At 44.1% G+C, this 27,257-nt stretch overlaps 1 protein-coding gene and 1 non-coding gene across 8 annotated transcripts in view; both read right to left on the bottom strand.

Annotated features, from left to right (window-relative positions):
* Positions 1–3,283: 3,283 nt before the first annotated feature.
* Positions 3,284–27,257, bottom strand: part of Rbms1 (RNA binding motif single stranded interacting protein 1) — a 212,540-nt gene continuing 188,566 nt past the window's right edge. For 2 of the 7 annotated variants that reach the window (XM_055600165.1, XM_055600166.1), the window contains exons 7-15: positions 14,520–14,635; positions 13,522–13,571; positions 13,304–13,397; positions 11,056–11,103; positions 10,133–10,183; positions 7,611–7,721; positions 6,448–6,528; positions 4,811–4,895; positions 3,284–4,081 (exon numbers count right to left, since the gene is read on the bottom strand). In XM_055600165.1, coding sequence (XP_055456140.1) covers positions 4,818–4,895; positions 6,448–6,528; positions 7,611–7,721; positions 10,133–10,183; positions 11,056–11,103; positions 13,304–13,397; positions 13,522–13,571; positions 14,520–14,635 — 629 coding nt within the window. In that variant the 3' untranslated portion in view covers positions 3,284–4,081; positions 4,811–4,817. The remainder of the gene's footprint in view (positions 4,082–4,810; positions 4,896–6,447; positions 6,529–7,610; positions 7,722–10,132; positions 10,184–11,055; positions 11,104–13,303; positions 13,398–13,521; positions 13,572–14,519; positions 14,636–27,257) is intronic. The other 5 variants (XM_055600167.1, XM_055600168.1, XM_055600170.1 and 2 more) reach the window with 3 other exon arrangements.
* Positions 25,626–25,738, bottom strand: LOC129671832 (small nucleolar RNA SNORA3/SNORA45 family). The gene has a single exon (XR_008719420.1). It is a non-coding gene; the product is annotated as a small nucleolar RNA SNORA3/SNORA45 family (small nucleolar RNA).

Genomic DNA, 27,257 nt, shown 5'->3' with positions numbered 1-27,257 from the left:
ACATCCCAATACCCAGCAGTGCGCTGCATCAGGCATCCCGTAAGATCTAGCGATGACACAAACCATATGGCAGTTAGATGCAAACACTACACAGATTATTTCAGGGACTCAAGTATGTGTGGATCTTGGCATGGGTGGAATCCAGAATCCCTCCCCCATGAACACTAGGGGATGAGGTCAAGTACAGCCAGCTGGACACTTGTGGAACTTGAGACAAAGGCCAAGGTGCTAGGCGACTTAGTGCTCCCCCAACCTCTGCCATCATTCATAGGCAAGCCTGAAATGGCCCCTCTCCCCCCAGGCCATGCTCCTATGCTGTGGCGGCTCTGTCTTTGAAGCATTGGTCTGCATCAAGGAGGCACGCTTCCTCTTCTCAGGGAGCTGGTTGTCGGGGATGTCTCAGCTGAGCCAAGCAAAGGGCGCCATGTCTCTTCTCTAGTTCTTGCTGCACTCCATGGACTGCAGGAGTCATTCAGAAACACAGGGCCTGCAAGATGGTGCAGTGAGTAGGGGTGCTTTGCCACCGAGTCCCCAACTTGATCCCAGGGATCATACAGTGGAAAGAGAATTACCTCAGACAAATTGTCCTCTGACCCCTGTAGATGCTGTGGCTCATGAACAGCCTCCAACCAAACATACACGCAATAAACAAACAAATGAATATAAGAAATGTGGTGGGACTTTTTTTTTTTTTTCTTAAATCCCTTCTTTTACCACTATGGTAGAGTCAATGGACAGAATATACTATGTAAACTACATTAAAACGTTTAGTCCACGTTGGTAAAGGTCAATTTTTGGTATTGCATGCCTCCAATAAAGCAAGTTGGAGGGGGAGGAAGAGTTCCCACCCCCGACACACCCATCATCCCACAAATGGTGCATGGGTGTTCTTACTGGGAACAGTCAAAGAGGCCACTTTTTAAAGGCTGTGGTGTAAGGAGATAAGATTATTTTGACATGTTTGTGTTGGTTGCAGATAAAAAAAATCTTTATTTTGTTCTAAATAATAGGCAACAAGTGCCCCTGCCTATCATGTCCTAGGCCCAGGACTGTTGCCAATACCAAAGACAACCAACAACCCCAAATCAAGACCAAGGGTGGGGAATTTCAGGATGCATTTACGCCAAGGTGAGATGTGATGTCTGAGGTCACATGACAGATTTCAACAAGCAGCAGCCTGGGTGTGGGAAGGTTCTCAATCCTCCACATGAAAACGCATTTTCAGTATGTATGGAAGCCGACATCTTCCTTCTAAACCAACCTACTGAGCCGAAGAGCAAGGTCGGAACTACAATGAAGTTTCGATGTGTGCTTAAGCTATTAAAAAAAAACAAAAAAAACAACAACAACAAAAAAAAAACTGACAGGAAGAAAGAATAAAGTTTCAGATGTTTTTATTCAAAGGTTCTCAAAAGAAATAAAACAGAAAAAGCTAACAATCTGGTCAAATGTACAGTTCAAAAATGTCTTTTGGCGTTTAACAAGTCCTAGAAAAGAAAACTACAGAGTCATCTTGAACCAGTAAGTCACCATGGCAAGTATGCAGCACTAGAACAAAAATAAAAAATTAACTCTCTTGATCATATAGATATCTCTATGAAAATCTTTTTTTTTCAATCTGTACAAAAGGTCTTTCTTCATAAATTAATTTTTTTTATAATTTAATGGCTGTCTACTATGTGATGTTTAACTGACTTTTTTTTTTCTCTTTTATATGTACAGAGGTTGTTTCCCGAATCTGACCCAGACGAATATGGCACTTAGCTCAGACATACCTAGCAGCAGACGTCCCTCCCCTACTGACTGAGCTAGCAACTTTCTGTCTTAACTAATGGAAAAAATATCAAGTAGTGAGAGGCCCGGGCTGATAAACTAGGTACGTGGAGGGTGCTGCGTTCAGTCTGGACTTCCACAAAGCAGAATGTTTTAGGGAGCGTAGAACCAATAATACCACAACTTCTTTTTTTAAAAAAAAAAGAAAAAAGAAAAAAAAAAGAAAGAAACAAGAACAGAAATAAAAAAACACATTTCTCTTATGACTATGTAATTTTCACTAGACTTTACACTTTCAGAGCAGCAAGGACTTTTGAAACTATGAAATGTCGCTGACATCTATCATCAAATACAAGCAATAAAATTTAAGAACTAAAAAATACTCCAAAGAAACAACTGTTCAGCCCTAGCTCCCGAGCTAGGAGGATTTGGTCGGTGGGAACAGGGAGGGCCAGCAACCTGTCCCAGCACAAAAGAAAAAAAGAGCCTCTGAGGTAGATAACTGATCATACACAGCTGACCAGACAAGTACACAGTTTTGGAAGACAACTTAATTTACCATTGCTTTTTAAAACGTATGCAATCACCTTAATAAAAGAGCGTTAATAACAGTGAATCATCTCATATGTACTAAAGTAGAAATAACTGTATTTATGAATCAGGAATTTCATAGTTTCAAAGTTGGTTTTCTTTACACCTGAACACCTGTAGTGATGACGTAAAGTGTGGCACTGCTTGGAGTCAAATCTTCCTTCATGCTTTTTTTTTTTTTTTTTTAAATTTGTCTCTGTGAGTCCATACATCAGTTAAAATTATAAAACCTAATGCAAAGGTACAAAAAAGGCACATTCTCCTAACCGCAAACTGGTCCGGCAAAAAAGAAAGAGCAGACAAGAGATGACGCTGAGACGGGTGAGCTACCGGCTACTGGCTCTTCGGTCTTTGGTGAAGTTACCATTAAAAGTGCCAAGTCAGTTTTAGTTTTTCAAATTTACCTAATAGAGAGTGAGTGAGCGAGCGAGAGAGAGAGAGCTAGTAGCCAATCATTCTGCTTCTGTTCATATCTCAGCTTAGGTTTGAAGAGAAATTCTTACTTTTAGCTTCTGCCATTTAGTTTCAATAGCAACATTTTTTTTTTTCTCGGTTTGCCAGATCACAGGCGTGATTCTCATTCTAAAGCACTATCGTTAGTATAAAGGACAAAACATTCAGTGACTCCCCTCCCCCGCCCCCCACCCCCACCCCCAAAACTACCTACACTAAATCTAGAACATCATTAATTTTTTTTTCTTCCTGAAAAAAGGCAAAAAAGACTTTACATTGCATCATACAGCAGGTATCCTAAATCAGTCAAACTATCAGAGGAAACGGTGGGTGTACAGCCTTACAAACGATTTACCCTAGTAAAAGTCCCGCAGTCAGAAAATGTGTTTCACACAAAACAGTTCTCCCTTCTTGCACGTCACTACCTTACACGTTATGTGAAAAATCATTAAAAACACCTACTACGTATTTTAAAAAAGCCAAAATTTCAGCAACTTTTATTGACTACCTTTTAAAAGCCCTATGCTGCTGCTTTACAAGGCGTAATAGACCAGCCCATTTGGTCAAAAGCATTCTACATCATTAGTTTGACTAACTTTACTGAAACAGCTACAGCATCAAAAGAGTTAAGGCAAATTGGAATTCATAGAAAAGGATAAGACACTTCACACTACGTCGAAAGAAAAATGGAAAGCCAAGGAAAGACACGGAGGGCGACACTGAGTTACAGCCACACTGGCACGGCAAGCAGGGGACACCATGGCCGAAGTCGGACAACTGAAACTTCAGAAAGCCCATTCCATACAGCTGGAAAAAAAAGGACAAATTAAACACAAAACGAACAAAACCGCAAAAATCCGGTCATGCACTTGGATAAGTCTTCGTGGTCTTTGTGCATACCCAGAAAATTGAAGTTTTCTTTTTCTCTCTCTCTCTTTTTTTTTTCTTTTCTTTTTTTGCATCATTATATTTGATAAAAATCTTTGATTTTTTTTTTGTTTTTTGTTGTTGTTTTTTTTTTTGTTTGTTTTTGTTTTTTACTAAAATAAACCTGTTCAGGGGAACAGCTACTAGATGAATTTAAGGGTTTTATGCACCTTATAGAACTTATAGCAAAAATAGTTTTAGTTGATTTCATTATAAATAACGTTTTCAAGAACCTGTGCAAAACTGTCAATAATTTCCTAAAGCACAATTGATCAGAAAAATCCATGATTGTTCAGCCTTCACACCCTTCTTCATGTAAGAACTCCCTTCGGTCCATCTGGAAGAGAAAGATAAAAGACCATTGTCTTCGCTGACAAAATAAACACAGGGCAGGGCTCTGTCATCTTTTTTTTTTTTTTTTTTTTTTTTTTAAAGAGATGAAGGCTGTGCTCAGCCATGGTGGTAGACTGAGGGACATAAGCTGGGGACCTGAGGGGCAGTTTCAATTTCTTGTGTCCACTTTTCAAATCTGGGACTTGCAAAATACTTTCTTCTCAAAGGGAACCAGAGCCAACTCCACACGGGATCTCTAAGGGTGATTTGATGAGATCAATGAGGTCAATCCAGAAACTAGATCCCACAGTTATTTTACTAAAATACGTATGGTTAAAGTGAGGTTTGAAACTTGTGGCTCCAGTGAGAGCTGGTAATAAAATCTTTTGCTCCAAGAATGCTAACAGTCTGGATTCATGGTCAAGATGCTGTTGAGCTTGACTGGGCAACATCTTAACGCTGCATCACCCTTAGTATTTCAGCAACATGATATAAGAAGCTTCTATTGTAGGACAATTTTGGAACCTAATGTTCTAAGATGCTTTAGATTCTATGAATTTTGAGGCAGAGGAAAAACATACATTTTATTTCAATGTAAGCCTTCTTTGTTATCTAGACAGAATCTGCAAATTCATACACACATTAAATCAGAGTTATTCTAAGCGTCATTTGATGAAAGTACCCCAGGCTGCTTCATCTGAGCCCTGCGTTTACAGAGACATTTCCCTCATACCTCACAGTTATTTATTGGGTTGGAAGGTATATGGAGAATGGTCATTAGACGTCTCCACAGCCACCTGCTGCTGGCCACTTGCTTCCTACAACAGAGAAGAATGCACGAGACATGTTAGCAATGGGATCTTAACTATGCTGGTAAGGCCTGAGTCCAAGGACGTACACCTTAGAACACACACTCTTCAAAGTGAATTTCTTAAAGTCGAGAAAGAGCTTTTAAGGCTAATCACTGCCCGAATGCAGCTGAAATATGACAGATATGAACCTCCCATCCAAATGTTTGACTTAAATATTGATCAAAGAAATCTCTCGGCTTCATCTCCTTAGAGACAGATACAGTTTATAATTCAGTGTTTTCAGATTTTAGAGTCTGAGACACAGCGTCCGGGCCCACCCTAAGAAGACACTGGATTAATCTCATAATCAAACTTTCTAATACTTATATGTTGAAAAATTTAAATCAACTCAGTAAATGGAAGCAGGGTCTGGTGGTGCACGGCTTGCAACCTTGGCTACCTGAGAAGTAAGGCAGAAAGAGGGCTGCAAGTTCAAAGCCTGCCTGGCTTACAGAGTGAGGCTGTGGGTTCAAAAGGGACATGGACATAGCTCGGTGGCAGAGCACTTGCTTGGCATGTTAGAGGGCTTGGTTGAACTTCTACTGAAATAAGAATAAATCAATAATAAGGCAAAAAACCCAAAGCACTCTGGCTACTTTGCTGACCTGTCTCAGCTCAAACTGTGTGGAAAGCCACAGATTAAGCTGTGGTAGTTACAGAGAGGATTTCTGCTTTCCATTGTTATGGAGGTTTCATGTTACAGAGGGACTACATAAAGGGCTGTGGGTTCAGGCAGCTGTGGCAGGTCAGAGTTGTATGATCATGCAAATAATACAACCACAGCTCTCGGGAGCCTTGGGGGTCAACTCAGTGGGTAAGAAAATGGGACGGAGGACTTCCTTGTACTCTGGAGGATACTTTGCAGGAGAATGCTTTGCTTCCTATCCAACCAAAATATATATCCCCAAATAATAACCAAGAGTTGTTAGAAATAAAACCAGGTACGGTTTTATCGTTTAGAAACACAAGTTTTTCTTTTTCCATTATCTGAATTATAACCGGTTTCTCTCCATAATTATGACCACTGACTCAATCTTTAGGACTAGAATTGCAGACTCCAATTTTACCTTAATGTGCCTGAATCATTTTGCAGATAACAGGACAGAGCCTTGCACTGGTATGAAACGTGCTACAACACTGGTAAGTTATTCCGGAGAAGTCTGGGGAGTAAGACGTGGTCTGAGTGTTGCTGCACCGATTTCCACAGAGAGCACTTAACAGCTGCAAGATAATACTGAGCACATATTCTTTCTAGACCCATTTATATAATTTTTTTTTCTCTTCGTTCTGAAGGATGGTCTGGTGATGTAGCCTGAGCTCACCTGAACTTGAGGATCCACTAGCCCCAAGACTCTCTGGTGTTGGGATAACAGGTGTGTGCCACTATGGCTTGATAAAATAAATCTCTGACTGTTGATAAACTTTTTTTTTTTTTTTTTTTTTTTTTGGTTGTTCTGTTTAAAGGACTCAGATGTAAACCACCCAGTGCCGCAGTGGCCACTGGATGCGCTGTACCAACCTCAACAGGAACCGCCGCTGTCTGCATGTGTGTGTACTGTGGCAGGTAGGCTCCTTGCATGGCTGACGTCGCGGGCATGTACTGAAAAGGAGAAGGTGGTCAGGGTATGCAGAGGCAGGCCATGCAGAATTCAGCTTCCTGGGGCGGTGGTGGGATTAGGATGGATGCAAAGTACTTAGAATTCTCAAAGAATAAATTAATGTGGGCATGTCTTACAGCTTGACTACTGCAAAGGAACCTGCCATTTGAAAGGCAAAAGTCAATGTTTTTAACCCGTCAAACGAAAAATCCCATGTTTCTTTGAATTTGTCAACAACAACAAAAATGTCCCCACCCCAGGTCATTAATGTTTCTCATCTGCAGTAATTTACCATCATCAATATATCATAAAAATCTCTCCTCAGGAGGCCCTGTTATTGTCTGGCCACGCTCTGAGTTGAGTCCTCATACAGTTTGTGTAAGGAGAGACCTGAAAGGGATGGCTGATGAGGCCAAGGAGTCCTTCTCTGGGGATCCCAGCAGTCTCATTTCCCAAAGGCAGGTGGGGTGTATAGCCTATTTCTGGGCTGTGTATTATTCTGGATTTCCTTTCACCAGAAGCTGTTGCTGGCTTTCAGCTCAAGAGGGAAAACACTCCGCTCTTTGCCCTTTCAGCCACCACACACATAAGCTGAGTTGAACCCCTTTGACCAACTTTTACATTCTGAACTCCACAAATAGCAAGCTGCCAGCTGGCCTCGTCCTAACTCAGCCTTATAACCCAACCCATCCCTTGCAGTATAGGAAAACAAGTCCCCATGAAAACTGTAATTCAGCGCTGCAATATTGCATGGAAGCAGACACTGCCTGGCTGCCCACCATGTACCCCTTCACCTCTCCCTTTGTAACCTGCACCTTGTAACACAGGTTATAAAAGCTGGACATGGGCCTGGGTGGGTGCTTTGTGGGTGAGCCAGAGGTATCCAGAGATGGACCTACAGGTTATCAACTAATCAAGAATTTTTCTGAGTGCTATCTTACTTTGTGGGAGGCAATGCCTGATGGAAAGGGGGTCAGACACAATCATTGTCACCCCTAAGCCTGGGCTTTCACTAGGGATTACACAGGCTTCTTTAATTCGCTTTCCTATTTGCAGAAACACAGGATATTAATTTGCCACCTACTGTTCCTGTGCTGCCTAGTGACAGGTGACTCATCTGCTGGGCCAGAGGGCTGATCATAGAAGCAGGCTGTAGTGACATAGTGTGTTCCATTGAGGGAGTTAACACGGCACCCTGGGAAGGGAGAAAAGAATGACAAAAGAGAAACTGTGAGAGAGTTAAGATTGGTTAAATTAAATTACATTCTCCCTTTGCTAAAGCAAACATAACCTCCCTCAAACTTGCAAGAGGAACCCCAAGCAGCTACCCCAAATCTTCCAGGCTGCTTTCCTGAAGCTTTCGTAGAAGTGTTAGAGAAAACAACACTGTGACTTCGTTCCTCAGAAATCCTGTGTTCACCCTGACCTAACTGTAAAGCCATAAAGCCCAGCAAGAAGGGCGGAAAGAAACTGAGGACTACTGGCTTCAAGGGCTACCAAATGTTAGAAAGAGACAGAGGGAGAGGGAGGGAAGGATGAAGGAAGGGTGGAAGCGCTGGATGGAGGGAGAAAAGGGTAAGTTTCATTTTCTACAGACAGAAAAATAACAAAATATAGCAGCTTCTTTCATAGATAGTCATCTGGCTCAAGACTAAGTAGGCAGGAAGAACTAAGAGCACATTCTTCATTTACTGACTATTTCTCAGAACTTCCTGTTTTGTGTCTGGCAATTAAGTTAAGATCAGTAATTCCGCTCCAGTTCCATCTTCACTTATTTTGCTTGGAAAAATTTTGCCATTTAAAAAACAAATTAAATATACGTAAGAGAACAGAGGAAAGGAAAAAAAAAAAAACCACTCATAAAAATCGATTAGCAGCACCTAACCAAAAGCTGGATTCTCCATCAGAGAATATGAACAAGTTTCTACTTCGGTTTCTTATTGGTACCTGAGCTTTCTAGGAGAGATGCTAACTGCCCTGCTGCCATCAATTTTAACAGCTCGGTCACGTTATAACTAGATAGCAACCAAAATTGAAAGTTCAGACATTTGTCTAAATTTCTCGACATAATCAACGGATTTCACCACTCCTCTCATTTTTTGCAATCACCGACTGTTATAGCATGCAACTACTGCATTCTACTCCACAAACATGAAAATTTGTTTTATGCTCACTGTAGCCGATTGCCCAGAAACACATTGGTAATACTGATAATACCAGTGTAGGGCCCAAACAGATGTTTCACATGGTTTGAATCTAGGTGGAGAATAGTAACACAGTTCTTCACAAAGAGTTAAATTACAATACATGCAGTGTTGGCTTCTAAAAGTCACCAAAAGAAAAAAAGCAAAGGATGCATTTCATTTTTTAAGGCATATCATCAAAATCACGCAGTAACAAACATCATTAGATTTAGATTACAGGCAAAGGGTTTCCTGATCCTTCTCCCTCACCTATTGGTACCTCAGGAGCCCACAAAATAAGACTGTCTGACTTCCGGCTTTCCACATGAACTATGAAGTATTGGGGCACAGACTGTCGTGGGGATGTGGGGAAGCATGTCATGGGCATCTATTTGTAGGATTTATGAATGTATATGTGTACATGAGGACAGGTATACAACATGTGTTACTTGTGTCTGAACAGCTGCCTCAGCATTTCCTGTTCGGCATTTGTTATTTCCTGACTGCTGTCTTTCTTACGCTGCAGTGCCTACTGTAGAAGAATCATTCATGAGACAAACCCATTTCATTTTCAAGCCAAAAGCTGACTTTTCTTCCTAAGCAAATAATCTGGTTTTTATACTATAAATGTTGTGATGATTTACACATATGAAAATGCCTATTTTGCAACTGGTAACTAGAAAGCAAAGGGCCAAATCTGTGTCCTTTTTGTGGCAAGTGTGTGGGTTACCATGGGCATTCTTAGCTTGGCTGGCGAGTCTGTTCTACACACTTGTTTTTAATTTTGACTATGTTTAAAATTCAATAAACTGGATTTTGTGTATGTGTGAAAGACACATACTATATTAAAAATTCGAATTTTTTTTTGTTTGTTTGTTTTTGTTTTCTTTTGAGACAGGGTTTGTGTAGCTTTGGTTGTCTTGAACTCACTTTGTAGACCTGGCTGGCTTCAAACTCACAGAGATCTGCCTGCCTCTGCCTCCCCGAGTGCTGGGATTACACGCGTGTGCCACCACACCCAGCTGCACTGTTGTATTAGTGGTTATCCCTAGACAGGCTAAGGGACAGTGATGAGAAGCTCCGCCTGGATCGGAGCTCATGTTTGAATTACAAAGAAGGTAAAAATGAAGAGCCATTTCTTTATAGGCATTGCAAACCATTTAGTCACTCAATCAATGATACCCTACTGAACCGGTGTGATATATTTTAAGTTCTTATATAAAACTTAACACCTACGAATAATTCACTTTAGGACAATGGAGAGTTAAAATAAAATACCATAATACACCAGCATGTTTTCATAGTCCATGTTTCAAATTTTTCCAACCACCCTACTACCACCTTTGGTAGAGGACTTGTAACTCAAGAGGCTGCACACACAGCTTGCTTAGAGGACACGAAGGCATTAACATGAGAAACTTACAGGGTGCTGCAGGATGTATGGCTGAGGTTGCATCCAAGAAGGACTTTGCACCTAGGAAGGATTTTAAAAGACACATTGATTTCCACGGTAACCATAATCTTACTCTCTAGAATTATTTTTAATTGTGTTAAGAATCTATAGTAGTAAGATAAGAAGACAATACTATCAATGATTACAAAGATTAAGGCAGTTAGAGCTCTGGAGAAACTGGCCACTCTAGAGGAGGTGAAACGATCATTTGGAACCAATGCCAGTTTGCCCACTCAGTATGTATTTACTGAACATCAGGCACCAGGAGCAAGAAGGGAAAGGCACGGAGCTAGGCTTCACCCTTGAGAAAGGTACCATCTAAACAAAGGAAATAAACGTGGAAGCAATCCAAATTAGTAAAAAGTGTTATAATCAAGGTATGAACTACGTTTTAGGAATACTGATGGATGAGGATTAATTGCAGAACATTTCGTCAGAAACTAGCCCTCACCGTGCATACGTACTACTTATCAGGCATAACCAAATGCAATTCTCTGATAATCAGGAAAGGACGTTTATAAATTCTGTGTGGTCCTCAACAGTTTCTAGTTAATGAGGAAGAGAATGTCTGAAATGCAGACCCAGGGTATTAAACAGGAGGTAACCAGCTCTTGAGGTCAGTTACATTAAAAGGGCCTCCACACAGGGACCCTCTGAACCAAGAAATACGACATGAGGGTCAGGCTCTGTGGCGGGAAGGAGGTGAGGGTCCCGCCACGGAGAGGATGAGTCTGCATACTGATGCTCATGGCTTTTCAAGGGCTATGGGACTGTAAGGTAGTTTCCAGTTCTTATGAGAACCCTCCTGTGTCCTGTCCCCGAGTGTTAACTTCAAAGGTTCTACAGAGAGAATACGGGGGAGAGTCATGGGGAAAGAACGGAGTGCGATTTACCTTGATAGCAGAGCCCCGATACTTGTTTTCTCTGGTTTCCTTTGCCACCTAAGGCAGACCAAAGTTAAGTGCTTCTGCCTTGTTAACATTTCAGTTATCTGGACTGCAGCCTTTCCCCACTGGGGTACTGGTGGTGTCTTGAAGATGCACTTTCTCAAATCCAACTGCACAAGCATATGGTGGTTTAGTGGAGAAGGCCAACTCCAGCATGAGTGCGGGCCATTACAGACACATCACGAGAGGCAAGCAGCTCCCTGCAAACCCCGATTTGGGCCAGATGCCCCATTTTTTAAAAAATGCTTCTACGGTCATATTGCCTAAGCACTCATAGTATTATAAAGTTAGGGAGCTATGACATCTACTCCCATGTTTTTATTCCAGCAGCAAAGGGGCCACTGTTAGCTTTTATTTCTCGACATTCCCTAATTATAAAATGGGAATAATAATCTATTAGCTTTTTACCATTGGTTCTTTGAAAACCTCAAAAGAAACAGAACCCCCAGCCCAAACAAGCTGTACATTAAGTAACATTTTTGCGAACACCTCAAAGGGACCTGGGATTACTTGAGGGTCATCCCTGACCTCTGCTCGGCACTGACCATATAAAGATGGTACCATCTGAGAGGTTATGTCTACCCACGTGGAATACATTTCACACGGGTCTTACAAAACCCACAGAATTCCCCAAGGAGGAAATGAGGCCTTGAAACGACAGGATATCTGCTGTTAGCCATGTCCGGTTGGTTTCCAACACTGGGCCCTGCCTTTTTTTTTTTTTTTTCTATAAAACGGCTGACAGGCAAACTTCTTTAAGGAGGGCAGGTAAGTGGTAGAGAGATGGATTAAGAGCTAAGATGTCTATAGCAACATGATAATTAATGCAGTCTTCTGTTTGCCCTTATTTCTTATTTCATACAGAAATGACAGATCGCCATTTTCAGGTCATCCAAGACTACATTTTAATATCAGCTGCAGATGCGGCTTATGAGGGGAAATGGACTATATCCACTCACTCTAAGAAACAAGGACAGGAAAGGAATCTAAGCTCCTAGGCATCTGAAGAGACATAGATAAATACTGTGCCCAGAAAACTACTACTTCAGACTTAGGAAACAGCTCCCTGACTCTACATAAAGCAAAGAAAAGGCATGGAGGCTGGGAGTGGGCAGAAGCTGAAGGCTGATGGGGACAGCACTGCTTTGAGACTCTGCTTTCAATACACAATCCCTTCTCCTTGTCAACATTATATACTTTTTAGGCAGAGCCAACTCTGACACTGTCTTATACTGATCCTTATTGAAAATGTGCAATTAATATGAAGCGATGATGCTACTAGCTCACGTTTACTAGGTATTAATGATAGGCCAGCACCGTGGAGCACAATAAATTTTCATTTAGTGCTTAGAACACTCTCAGGCTTATACGGTAGAAACTCTTATTATCCTCATTTTAAAAGACGAGGAAACTGAGGCTTGTCTATCAAACAAGTCACTAGACCAGATGCTGTAATCCCCTAACCGCAGACATCAGGACTGTAACATCTAATTCAGTTTTAAAAACAAGAATAGAGTTTAGTCACACACGGTCCCAGCAGTCAACAGAAGAGAACGCTCTTGCAGGCTCATAACTGAACTCAGCGACAATGCTCCTATCTGGGTCTGGGCAGGAGAAAGGCACACATGCCTTGCTAGTCTTATATCACCGTTAGATCGGTTTGACAAGGAGCTTAAGGAGGGTTCATTCCTCAGCTGGGAACAGAGGCGAAGTAAAGCCTCCTCCAAAATAATGGAACAGGAGTTAATGGCCTCTTGCTTCTTGGTGGGAGAAGGGCCTCAAATCTCAATGGCATCAGTTAGTGTCACCTGATATAGACAATCTCTGTGTTAGCACTTTTAATTGTCCTTTTATCCCTTCCTGATAGTTAATAAACGAAGACAGGAGCACACATTCATTCTCCATTCTGTAACTCGCGTAAGCTTCAATTTCTGGGACACACGATGGAGAAAGTACACGCATGTATCCCAATCCTAGAACCATGTGATGATTCTAACCACTTCCCTGGCTTTGCACTCTCCTAGGCAGAAGAGCAAATCGCTATGCCAAATAAAAGGCAGCTTATTCCAAAGCAGGTAGCCAAGCTGCGTCCAATTTGACTTAGATTTCATTTAAAAACTGTTGAGAACCTGAAGACACATAAAAAGGCAGCAGGGATGCACGGGGCCCTGCTGACGAGTCCTGGGGTACAAACCTGGTAGGCAGATACAGGAGATGCGATATAGGGTGTGAGAGAAGTTTGAGTGATCATTCGGTTTGTGGCAATACTGTATGGTGAAGGGTAAAATCTAGAACAAACACAAAAGCCTTTATTAAGTAATCCTTCCAACGGAATCAGTCATGGAACAATGTCTGCTACCTTCCACCTTCACTGTTCCCTCAAGCCATGATGCATTCATCCTAATAACGTACCCGTTATGTAGAGCAGCTGTAGTTGGGTCGTAAGTGAGTGTCATTCCAGCCTTATGGGAGGAAGCAGAAGGAAACATGAAAATCCATCTAGAATGGCACGGTTTGAAAACTGCATTCTGTACAGTTTCATAGCACAAGACGGCAACCGTCATATATTTGATAAAACTGCGAGTTTCTGTTTGCTAAGCACAATCACAAACTCAGCATGAGAATTAAGCTCCCCTCGGTTGCCCCACACAGCCGCCATTACTGCAAGGAGCTACTGAGAAGTAGAAACCAATCTCTCCGGTGAAAGAGCCAGACATCACATGTTCAGAGGGCCACAGGTGGCTGTCGCTGGACAGCACAAGTTCAAGACATTTTCTCCACACATTCTGGGTTCTCTAGGATCTTGTAAACATAAAAATTTACTGAAATAAACACAAAGAAGAGGAAGCCCAATGTTGCACTAAGAAACTGAAGGTTTTTTTTTTTTTTTAAAGCTTCAAAAGGCTGCTTGTTTGTTTACTTTTTAGAGAGAGATGGCTTGTGGAAGTGGGAAGGGAAAAATCACGATCAGAATATACCAGTATGGCACAACATTTTTCCAATAAGGAAAAAAAAAAAAACCCTAGAATATAAAACTAAATTCTCAATGACAAATCTGCCATTTATTTCAATGTTAGGACAGATTCCTGAATACTACTAATGTAAAGCTACTGAAAAGGTGTATCTGTAACTGGAACCCTCTACACTCAAAAAGCACCTGCAGCCATCCTTTCTCCAAGTGCAGTGCAGCTGCTCCTATCATCTACCTGCCCTCCTGTGGAACGCGCACTCAGTAAAACCCTGCACCAGAGACAGCTGCTGCCAGCCCCCGAGGGAAATGGCGCCAGCAAGAAGGTTTAGTCTGAGCCATTTCACAAGCGAGGCAGCTCAGTTAAGACACCTCTGTAGGGCACTCCATGACGGGTGCTCAGGATCACACACCCACACTAAAGTTTCAGGAAAGGACTTACGATTCTCACCTCTCCTTCTCTGTGCCACGGCCGCCCGTTAGGGATGTATTTGTTTGGGTTCTGTCTCTTCTTCTGTCCTCCATCTGCAAACTTGCACAGTAAAGGTTCTGTAGGAGCTGTGAACACAGGGGGGAGACAAGGTGAGCCCACGAGGGTAGGTGTGCCCGACAGAACATAAGGGTGCTTCTCTCTTTCACAGGAGCACTTTCAAGGCAAGGTTTCAGGCCCTGTGAGTGCATGGATGAAGAGCGGTGCAGACTGCTACTAGTTACTGTCTCTAACTGGAGAGCCGAGGGGAAGCCATCTCTAGACACTGCGACACTGCGACACTTTCCACTCTGGACCCTCTATAGCTCCACCGCCGGACAGTCAGCAATCACACTCCAAAAGGAACATGGACACTCCTCCAGCTTCCCAGACGGCACTCTGGCTCAAAGAAAGGCCCTGTTGTGCGGATTGCAGCTCGCTTCTGTTTATAGCATCTATAACGTTGGTGAGTGTAGGGACTATCTGCCTTTTCTCCTGTCTGTTTTGTTACCACCGCGTCCACAATGCCTACAGTATGGCCACTCTGCAGGCATTTATTAGTTGCTGGTTATATCAACGGACAAATACGGATGGGTCTCCTTTGTACTTAAGAAAGCTGCAAGGGCTGGAGAGACAGCTTGGTACTTAAGGATGCTCACTGTCTTGCAGAGAACTCAAATTTGTTCCCAGCAGCACCTATCAGGTAGCTTAAAAACACCTGTGCATAACTCCAGCAAAGCCGAACGCCATTTTCCGGCCTGTGAGGCACACACGTGCCTATGAGCACAAACACGTGTGCGCATACGTACACACGAATGAAATACTTAAAAAGGTAAACACCTGCCCTACTTATTTTAAAGGCCCTTGGATAGCTCAGATCCTCTCCCATTTACTTCTACCACTCATTCGCCACAATCCAAAGAAACACCAAGAAAGGAACATACAAAAAAATAATTTTGAACACTCACTGAGGAGGTGTTCGTGAGAGTCAAGGCAAAAATGAGATGTGAGTGACACAACAGGCCAGCCATGGCTTTTCCTTCCTTCTCTCCACCTTTCGGTGACAGACACACCAGCATGCTCCTGGAAGCTGTGTGTTTTCCTGTATGTTTCTAGTTAATGTAATGAAGGCTCTCACACCTTCCTGTCTGGCTCCCACACTCAGGCCTTTGTCTCCCATAGAACCATGATTATCCCTTTCAAGTTCTCTTTCAAAGTTAAATAACCATGAAGAGAAAAACATTATTTGTGGAAAATGTACTCCTTTCTTCTTTGCCTCTTATTATCCTAATTCATCTTCCTTTATATCACTATTACCCACCCACTAATGACACGGTACAAGCAATCGTGTCTCTTAGCATTTCACCGCCAACGAACCACAACACAACACAACACAACACAACACAACACAACACGAGCTACTATCCCTCCTTAGCGTCTGGCGCTCAGCACCTGTCCCTGGGCTGCCCCAGAAGTGAAACACTTCTAAGCAGATGAGCTATGGTGTATATGTAATTCATCTTCCTCTGGTTCAAGTTGAGTCTCCAGTGAGGCACTGCTACAAGCCTGGACCTGGCAGGAGGCCCTTGGGTCACTGAGTCCACACCCTCAGGAGCAGTGAAGTTTTCTCAAGAGTGAGTGAAGCCCCTGAGAGCTCTCTGGCTTTTCCTGACTGCCACATTAGAGTGGATGGTGAAACCAGGCCCTTTGGCCTCCTGAACTGTGACCTAAATAAACCTTTCACTTATAACACCACTCAGCTTCAGGTATTTTGTTACAGTAATGAAAACTGGACTGATTACAGCATAGGAAGAGTTAGTAATAAAACTGCCACAGAGCAATAGAGCAGGACAACTTTGTAACAATCACTGACGGTCCTTTTAACTCTACGACTGGACCATCATGGGACCATCATGTGAACCGGGGTTCAGAATATGGCATCCAAACAAAAGCTGCAGATAAAAGACACACCCTTCTGAGAGGAGGGACTTGCCATCTCTGTTGTTCCCTGAGGTTATCTGCCTTTCTAGGAAACAACCACAAGCCCACTTACACTTCAACACAGAACCCATCCCCTCCCAGGAATCTATGTGAGTGTTTGTGTGCATGACTGTTAAGGGTTGTGGCCCGGAAGATGCTCCAGGAGACGACTGAGGACAAATCAACAGCTCAGCTGAGACAGGCAAGACGCACTGTTCTCAGCCCAGTGCTGCTCCGGGGTGAAGGGGAGCCCATGGTTACCTCTGAGGAGCTGGAACTCTTTTGTGCATGCTCCCAGTGTGGAGACACTGCCATTAGAGGCTTTAGGAAAACTACCTCTGGTTTACTCGGCTTGTCAGAAACTCAAACTATTTTCTTTTTTTAGCATAAAATTCTTCCACAGAAAGAAGGTAGCCAGCAGCATTCATTCATTCTAAAGTGCATCTCTGGTTAAGGAGCTAAGTGCTCAGTGGCCAATGCCCTATCGGGGGATAACAGGATTCCCATGAGTGTTTATTCATCTAGATTTTGCTCTGTCAGGAAAAAAAAAATTCCCAGGTGACAATAAAAATATGGCACAGAGTGATGGCAGGTTTAAATAGACACCATTTAACACGAAATGAACGGACGGGAGTAGCTTTTTACAAAGTGAATTATATTTGTTACATCATGTTGTGCCATCAATCAGACCTTTTTCTCTCTGAAGCAAAGAGCAAGTAGCCAAAGCTGTGTGCGCACTGGCAGCACTCATTTCAGGCAGTTCCTTAAGGAATAATTGTAAGCTGTTAGAAAGGGCACATTTTTTAGACAGTTGCCCACTCCCCATTTTGGCAAAATCAGACTGCCTTGAGTTCCACGGGAAACAAGGAAAAATCCCGGCAGTTTCCCTCCTTTCTCTCAAAATTCTCTTGGGTCTGCTTTGCTCAGTGTCTACCGCGTGTTAGGGCCACAAGGGTATGCCGTACGGTTAAGTGGTCCACACACCGGAGCTGCTGCCTCCTCAGGGCTTCACTGCAGTGTGTATGAGGATGTGCCCACTCTCAGGAAAGCCTGTCCAGCCATCAGCAGGACCAAACCCTGAGTGTAGACACTCGGGCTTTAATAAAAACGCTCCGTCGAAACAAACACAGATGCAAGAGCAGCTGTCATCCTTTCCCGACACTGCTGCACTGACTTGGGGGCCACCGGTGAGAAAGAGCCCACGCTTACTCTCTCTAAAAGCTCTGTTTACTACCAAGACCACCCACTTGCCTTAGGAAGAGCAAGCCATGCAAAGTCGGGGGATTTCCTGGCCATTTTTTTTTTTTTTTTTTTTTTTTTGTGTGTGTGTGTGTGTGTGTGACAAAGGGTTTAATTCACTGTAACTGACAGCTGTCCTGACACTGTGCAACAGTTGGATGAGTTTGGTTAGATTTCTGGGCGGAGGGAAAACAAGAAGCGGGCCAGATTTTTCTATTTTGTTTCAGTTTGTGTAAGCTTGTTACAGAATGGGTGGCCTCCCTTCACCAGCTTCCCCCGTGCTTCCCACACATCAAACTGCAGTGCAGGTCCTTAGCTTGCCTCTGGGAGCCCAAAGCACGGGTACTAGGCTAGAGTCAAAAGTTCCTGTGTGATGCCAGCTTGTTCTACAGCACAGACCCTTCAGGCAAGCCTCCTCCTTGTCTTTCACAGAGGAGAAGTACTGGACGACAGCTAAGGTTGGCCAGATGACCTTTACAAAACTGGCATGCCACAGTCGGTCTGTGATGGGATCGTTTCTCTACAGCAACGATTCATGATTTTCATTAATTTTTAATTATATGCATGGTGTGTGCCTATGAGCTCACATACCCACGGAGGCTGGAGACCAGAGGTGTGGGAACTCCTGGAGCCAGGATTACAAGAAGTGAGCTAGCCAACACGCATTCTGGGAACTTAACTCAGGTCCATGTAAGAGTGCTAAGTGTCCTTAGCAGCTGAGCCGTCTCTACAGCCTCTTGAATAGTAAAGCTGCACATCGGTGTACAAAAGATTAACTACAGGGTTCTGATGAACGGTCTCTGTGTGGACCTTCCATTATTCCCCACCTTATTTACTGAACCCCAAGGACCCTCTCGTCTCTGCTGCCTCAGTTCTGGGGACTAGAACATGCTTGCCCATGGCCTGCTTTCCATGTGGGTGTTAAGTTTGCTGACAGTCATCTCCCTAGCCTTGACATATTAAAAAAAAAAAAATTCACCTTAGGAGAACATATAAATATATAACTACTCCGAACCAATGAACTCTCCCAGGTATGCAAGCACTCTTAGGCTGAAGTTACCTTTGGTAAGGGTGATCCACACATCCTGTGTGATTTCTCAGGTCACATGCTCTCCTCACCCAACCCAATAACGTTATTCTCTTATGCATCGGAACTAACAGGAACAGGCATCTTCCAAATTCTGACCACTACAGTGTCGCCTTGGACACTGCTAGGGCCCCAGTCAGCAGCGCAGACAAACACGGATCTCGTATTTCCTGGTACCTCTCAAGAGCCACCTAAGGTAATGGCCCTATTGGTTTTCGGTTTTTCCAATGAGTCAACAGAGCTGGAGTGAGAGGCTCTTTGCACATGCCTGCCCCTGTGGTGCTGGCACTCCCTCCTAAGAGTGCAGGGGTGGCTATAACCACAATGCCTTGCTGCAATCTCCATCTTGTTTTTTTTATCAGGCTCCCAAAGCTCAGACTTCAAAGGTCTGTGCTACTCACACTAAATGGCCCTCCTCAGGGCCTGTTGTGAGTGCTGGGGTACAGAATGGGATCTCTGTAGGTCACTGTGCTTACCCAGTCTCACGGTGTCAGCTCTGCAGTTCACAAGAGAGCACACCATCTCCCCAGTGCATCTGAAATGAGGTTTCCTTCATGCTTTAAAGCTCAGACGTTGACATCAGCACCAGCTGGAGAACCCACTCCGTTCAAATCCACCATTTTTCTAGTCATTTCAGTATCTGGCCTCAGCCATCAGACTGCACAATGTAAATGGCCCTTGACAAGCTTTTTCACCCAGTCTGAAAACTGGTACACTCAACTACCACAATCAGCCTTTCTGATAATGATGGCTACTTTAGAAATGCCGAGCTGCAGTGAGCTGATCCCAGTGGAGAGAGAAACGGAAGTTCCCAGCAGCCACAGGAATCACTTTTACTATTGAAACTTTTTTCCATCTTTCTACTTCAGCTGCACCAACTGCCCTTATTTTTTTTCTAATTTAACTTTCTTTTTTAAGCCTCTACATTGTGAAGCGGAAAAATGAGTCTGAACATTTTCCAGAAAATCTGACCCCTGGTTTCAGAGCAGAATATCAGCATTCTGCTGCTCTGCTTGACAACCGCTGTACACATTTCCCAGGTGCTCTCAGAATTCAGACCTCAGCTAACTGCACATGGCTGCTGCTGCTAAGAAGCAGACATCATAACCCACTCGTCATCTGCATTTACAGGAAGTTACTAGCTCACCTCCACTCTGTTGTGTGAATATGGCTGAGGATAGAGCAATTTCTAAAATATTTGTTTTGACCTAAAGTTGTAATCTTGGTGTTCCTGTACTGAATTCATTGAACAGGCTTTTCAAGTATCGCCAAACACGGTGAAGCATGAGAAAACGACTTTTAGAAATTTATGATGTGGAAAACTGAAGACACAATGCTGAAGCTTTCTCAGATACACTGAGAAAAGTCTAGTGTTCACGGTTAGGTTTCTGTCAACTTGACACAAGCTAGAGTTAAGTGAGAGGGGATATCAACAGAGAGAACTCTTCCTTCAGATTGGCCTGGGGGCAAGCCAATGAGGTGTTCTTGATTGATGACTGGTGTGGGAGGGGCTGGCTCACGGGGTGGGGTGGGGAATGGGGTGGAGTGTCAACCCTGGGCCCACGGTCCTAGATGGTTTAAGAGCAAGCCGAGGGAGCGAACCAGGCAATCAACACCCTTCCATGACCTCTGCCTTCTGCTTCAGTTCCTGCCTGGACTTCCCTCAGTGATACAGTGTGACCTGAGAGCTGTAGGGTGAGATCAACCTTGTCTTCCCCAAGTGGCTTTTGGTCATGGTGTCACACCACAACAGAAACCCTGGCCAGAACATCTGGTGAGAATTACAGGGAAGAGATGAAGCATTTTTACAAAAAGCTTCCTTACTGTGCTGCTGAAGACAACACACTTCCGATGCACAAACAGACTCCAAGTTGAATGGACTTCTAGCCTCTATGTGCTTATCGTTCCAAGACGTAAGAGGAACACAGAAAAAAAAATGCTCATATGCAAAACAGAATTTCTGTGTAGGCTTTCCCTTCACTCTAGAAAGACCTGTAAAGTTCAGAGCAATTTCAAGACCTTAGCCACACTGAGTTTTGAGATGAGACAGTATGGAGGAAATCATGCTGCAAGCTATTCCATTGTGGTGGAATCTCCTGGCATCCTGTATTACTGTGAGACTACACAAAAAGCCACAGCCAGGCAGGCATACAGAAAGTGCCATTTTTTTTTTATGGTCAGTTTAAAAAATGACTTTTTATTAAAAATAAGAAGGTAATTATTACAAGTTATAAAAATATACCTCAACTAAGGACAGGAGCTATCCAGGCTTTGCTTTGAAAATGTTCAGAGCAACATTGATGACTGATCTCCTTTCACAAGCGCACTGCTTCCTGTTTTGCCCTGTTTCTAGCCAACCAAGGGGCACAGCTGTGGCTTCTCTCTATGGACACTCTTCTCCCCAGGGCTTTTGGATGCTTCACCAGTGTGAGGAGAGTAATACTGTCAACTTACTCATATCAGCTTCATTTCTATTGGGTTTTTGATTCTTAACTGAAATTCTTTCTCACCTCATTTCCCAACTGACCACAGGTTCTATAGCCCTCAGAGAGTGGGGTCCTGTAAGACACAGAGCAGGACCTCCCCAAGAGAAACACTTTCCTCCTCTGTCTGTGGTTTTCCTAAGTCTATGCAGATGCGCTCATTTTTACAGTCTGCAATGGCAAGTCTGTCCACTTCTACCCTTCATACTGTGGGCCTTCCTGCCTTCCCGTAAACCTACCTGTTTAATGACCATACAGTGCTTTGGGCCACAGAGAGTATCTGCAGTGTAACCAATAGTGCTGTACTGGTGGCTGCATCATATAGTGGTGTGGACACTAGGTCCAGGCTAGTCCTCCAAGGTTTGAAACCTACTAGCTAAGGTTTGCAGGCCAGTTGATGCCTCTGCTTTCATAATCTGTGGAATGGGGGTAAGAGTACCTTCTTTCAGGGGTTGTTCCAATTAACACTGTGCTCACAAAAGTTTGTTCAGTTTCATCTACTGACTGCTGTTAGGACTGTGACAACAGGGACATTCAGGCTTTCTAAGTTACTGCTTTTCTCACTTCTGAATTAAGGTGATTTCTCAGGAGACTTGTGGTTCAGAAGTTGCGAACGTTTGTGTGGACTGCCTGCTGTCACAGGATTTGATTAGGAGAGATTTAATGAGCTTCTAGAATGAAGACGTGTTCAAGCTGGGGTCAGGGTAAATTTCCTGGCAAATGTCTCTCAGAAGGCTGTTAGAGTCATGCCCACACATTCTACCTGAGGTACTCGGGCTTTGACAGTTTGTCCAGTTGTTGTTCTTTAGAGGCAGATTTTGGTAAAGCTTTGGCTTGCAGGGGTAATGTGGGCTGCGCTCAGTGGGAAGAGCAGCCCTGGAGACCAACTTGTCCCAAGCGGGATTTGGCACCGAGCACACGTGGAAGGAAACACAGCTGTGTGTGTGGCTGTCGCATTCATCTGTGTGTGCCGTGCGTGGAGCTGAGTCTCCCCTTCCACCATGTGGGTTCTGGGGATCGAACTCAGGTCTTCAGGACTGATGATAGGTACCTTTACCTTCTGAGCCATCTCACCACCACCTTCTGTTACTTCTGAAAACTGACTTCTCCTCACAAGAGGGACTGTGTTTGCACTTGGGTGTGAAGGCAGCTGTAGTGTGGATACTCGGTGTCTCCCTGACGCCTGTGTGTTGAAGGCTCAGCTTCCGGTGCAGCTGTGTTCTCAGGCGGACTTTCAGGGAAGTGACCGGGCAATGAGGGGGCTGACTTTATCAACGGACTGATCTGATGGCATCGCTGGGACTCGGTAGAGAGGAAGAGGTGGGAGTGTGCCTGGGGAAAGTATATCTTGTCCTCAAGCCATTCCCGTCTCTCCCCCCTAGTTCCTCCACTACAGGGCGAACATGCCTCTGCACCATCATAACTCTGTCTTTCCACAGGTTAAACCAAAGAATTGAAACCTCTCCAACTGTGAGTGCAAACAAAACCTCCCTCCTCTACAGTGTCTCTCACAGGTCACGGCAAAGCCAGGGCTCCCGGGGAAGCCCTTGCTCTAGGGCCATTCACAATCCCCCCAGCATGGCAGCAATGCCTCCTAAGAGCAACCCCAAGATGAGCGCTCAAATCCGTGCTCCTACAGCACTAGCAGAGAAGGCACTTCGGTAGGGAAGATCATGCAATTCTAATACCACCATGTTCTTGTGGCGGTGGGAGGGAGAGGCAGCACCTCCACAGGAGTGATGACACCACTTTGATGCTACCAGAGCACCCCACGCACGGCAAGGTATGCTTACCCTGTGCTACCCTACCTACTGGGGCTAGTTCTAGAACACATCACAGTTACCCAAGGCACACTGCTCAAGTCCCTCCTACGGAACCGGGTCTTCACAGAGCCTTCATGTGCCCTGCTGCATACAGCTCTGGATTACTTAACTCCTATGACGATGATTTTTTTTAAATGCCTTATGAACAGTGACACTATGTTGTTTTGGGACCATGATGATGTTCGGCACATGTGAAATGTTTCCCTGGAAACATTTTCCATCTGTGGTTAGTTAAACTGATACATGTAGGGTCTGTGGATATGGAAGACACAGTGCATTTAGTCCTAAGCTGTCAATGTACATCTAAGAAAAATGCATATTTAAATAGGCAATAAGACCCTTTGAAAAGCTCCCTCACATTTATCCCTCTGTCTCCTGGTACTAGACAATGCCCTAGTGATAATCACTGCCTTGAGAGCTATGAAGTATGGGTAAAGATTGGTTTTAAGTCTCACTGGGCACAGATCCAAGCTGAGTCAGAGGACACAGGAGGAGATGTAGAACAGGCTGGCCACTGGCTGCACCCAGTACAGTGACACACACAGTTCACAATGACCTGACATGACTCTGCTTCGAGAGATACGGCCAAGTGATGCCAGCACAATGGAAAAAACGGTGTATGCTTGAATGGACACGCACTGGCCCCTCCTAGTCACACAAAATGCAGCATCAGCAAAGACGCTGTTGCAGGATATTTCTCACTCTGTGAACCCCAAGACTGTGTTGTTTCCTGGGAAAACCTGCTTCTAGTTGTGGTGTGGCTCAGCCCTAGCACACACCTTTAATCAAAGAGCTTTGTGTTTGAATTAAATAAAATCAACCATAGGTCAAGAGCCAAAGCAAGCAACCAGTTGCCAGGGAATGAACACAGAAAAACAAAACAAACCAAACAAACAAAAAACAAAGAGAGTGATAGGAAGTCAGGAGGATAGAGAGAAGCACAGGAAGTAGAAGGGAGGGACATTCCTGTTTGAGGGGTGTGTTGAGATAGCATGGAGAGGGTGAGCTTTTTTCCTTTTGAGGCATTGGCTGAGAAGGAAGGTCAGCTGGGTGCTTTCTCTGCCTCTCTTGAGCTAGGAGGCTTTCACCCCAGCATCTGGCTTCCAAGTCTTCACTGGTAAAATGAAACAACTGTGATTCCGTTAAAAACAAGCCACTCTGCCTTAGCATACATGGACTTATTCAATGTACTGCGGAGGTCCAAGGCAATGGGTGGACATGTGTGTCCTGAAGTACAGACACTGTGGTCCTTGAGGAGGAGTGTATGGTGGCCGCAGGGTAGCAGAGGAGTTCAGAGCTGCAGGAGTTTTCCAGCTAACAGCATTAAGAATATTCTTCCCAGATCTTCCACGAAGATAATACAAATCCCCAAATTCTACTTATGTCCAGTGTTTGTGCCTAGAGCATAGTTCCTACTTTGAACATCAGCTTTACACAACTGAAAATTTCCAGCCTGTTTCAAAAGTTTCCTAAAGAGGAAAACCGCTACCACGTCATTTCTCCATAATAGGATTTTATTTACTTATTTACTTACTTACTTATTTATTTTTGAGGTAGGGATTCTCTGTGTAGCCTTGACTGCACTGGACTCGCTTTGTAGACCAAGCTGGTCTTGAAATCACAGCAATCTGCCTGCCTCTGCCTCCAAGAGTGCTGGGATTACAGATGTGCACTACTGCACCTATTCATAATAGGACTTTTATCAACCAGTATTAAACAGTGAAAGGCTTTATAAAATTCACCAAGGTTCTTTTACCCTGGGACTTCCCAAGCAAATATGACCTACTTCAAACCTGCCAGCACTCAAAACCAAGGTAAACCCAAAGAATAATTCCCCAGCATTTACGGGAAAATGGGTGGGAAAGTATGAAAGAACTTATAAACAATTTTAAGATGCTACAAGAAAGAATATAATGCCTCCTTAAAATATGTAAGTGTAGACAGAAAACACAGTGTGTTAAAAAAGAAAAGTGTTCAGTAAATAGACTATAGTAAAGGTATAATGTGATACCTCCGACTTTTTATAGAACTATGAACATGCTGTATTATATGTCATGGCCCCAGCTAGGGTAGGCACAGCTGGCACAGGGAATCCCAAGTTCACCTCAAATAAAAAGGTAGGTTGGCAGGATGATGGGTATATAACTGAGTATTCAAACATGACTGTGTGTGTATGAGAGAGAGAGAGAGAGAGAGAGAGAGAGAGAGAGAGAGAGGGGGTCTCACTATGTAGCCCTTTGGATGGCTTGAAACTTACTATCCAGTCCTGAGTGTTTTTGAACTCAGAGATCCACCTGCCTCTGCCTCAAAGGCATGCACACCCATGCCCGATTTGACCTCCTCCATTTAATCTTCTAGATGCTCCACTGTATGTGTCATAGCTCATATAATTACACTATTCACTTCATGTTCAGAACTTATCTTTGGGAGCTTTACTACCTTTTTTCAGTTTCCCTTTTATTGGGAAGGATGTTTGTGACCTGGGTACTAACTGGTTCTGCCAGTGACTCAAGCCCAGCAGATCCCTTGGAGGGCTCTAGCACACCAGGACGAAAGCCGTGTCAGGATGTGATTCTAGCTGAAGTGCATTTCTTTCCTGAACTTGGCTCCAGTGTCGTAGGCAAACTGCCAACTGTGCAAGAAAGAATCCAAGTACTCTGACAGGAACCATGCTGGAGAATTCTGCTTATGGCAGCTAAACAATGCCTCATTAAATAAGCCATCCCCTGACCGTGTTTATGAGATGTTATGTCTACCACATGACGAGCCCGCAGTATTAAACACCCAGGAAGGCTAACGTAACCTGCCCGCCCCCAATGTTCTATTCTCTGCCCAGTTTGGCTGGTAATCTCCAGTTCTCTCCAGCTGAGGAGGTCTGTCCCTGAGACGTTGGCTAGCATTCAAAGTGTGTGTAGGAAAGCGACAAGTCCAGAGAAGCTGAAAACTATTCAGATCTCTTACGGGCTCCAACATGCGCTGGGGACTTGTTTTAGGGGAAAAAGTTGACTTTGCTGCAAGGGTGTGCTTCCAAATCCCAAACTCAGCCTGGCGACAGTTCTAGCTCATTTATGTGTCAGAGGCCTCCGAGCAGCTCTGGGCACTGGACGAGCGCTACGTGACAGAACACTCAGGGACAGCTGCGGGTACGGGGTGGTGTACACGACTAAGAAAAACAAATGCCCCTGCCCACAAACAACTTTCAACCCAATCCTGAACCCAGATTAGCACACAGGGACACCATCAAGCACCTGGATTATGAAGTCGCATTACGCACTGACTGGGAACACAGAGTACGGCTCCAGGTACAACGCTGTGGGCCCTGCAGCCATGCTTGTAATATAGATGGGGCTCGTGTCTTCCTGTACTCATTTGTCCCTTGGTACGACTTGGAAGAAACTATTCTCTACCACCGCACTGTTGCCCAGGCGCCTACCCTCATGCACACGTGGTCTGGAAACCAGGGGTTTTTCCTTGACAGGGTGTGGCCAGATGTCTGTGAACCCATGGCAAAGGAGACTGTCTAAGGACACAAGCATAATAAAGCCCTTCAGAGAACAAGAAGGAACTGTTCACCCAATCTGTGACAGTCTGAGGTCCTTTCATGGAGAGAACTGGAAGATTTCATCTTAAGCTGACAGAAATGGCTCTAGGTCCTTTTCCCTTTCCAGCCCTCCGTGATGCTGCATGAAGAATGAAGCAAAAGAGGCCACAAGGAGGAGGAGATCAGTTTTTGGAAGGGATGGAAGCTGTGTGTGGGGTTGGGGTCCTGCGTATGACGAGGGCACTCAAACCGGCACCGTGCTGAACTCACATGGCAGGCTTCTGCCAGCTTCATCTGGGTGTAGTTTATGGGGAAAGAGAACTAACTCAAGAGAGTAAAGGAAGCTCTTCCACTAGGCTGAGGGCCTCAGAAGGCCACTGCCCTTCTAGGACCTAGATTTTATGTTCCAAACATGTAAACATGTGCCTACAGACAGTTCACCTTCAGCAGCAGCTTTAGAAGTGATGTGCTGTCAGATCTAATGTTACAAGATCAAGGATGGCCTGTGGCTACACACACACACACACACACACACACACACACACACACACACACACA

The sequence above is a fragment of the Psammomys obesus genome, unplaced genomic scaffold (assembly GCF_907164565.1).
Source record: "Psammomys obesus unplaced genomic scaffold, mPsaObe1.curated_primary_1811, whole genome shotgun sequence".
Taxonomy (NCBI): domain Eukaryota; kingdom Metazoa; phylum Chordata; class Mammalia; order Rodentia; family Muridae; genus Psammomys; species Psammomys obesus.
Note: the sequence above shows the minus strand (reverse complement) of the source record. Positions and strands in the feature narration are given on the sequence as shown.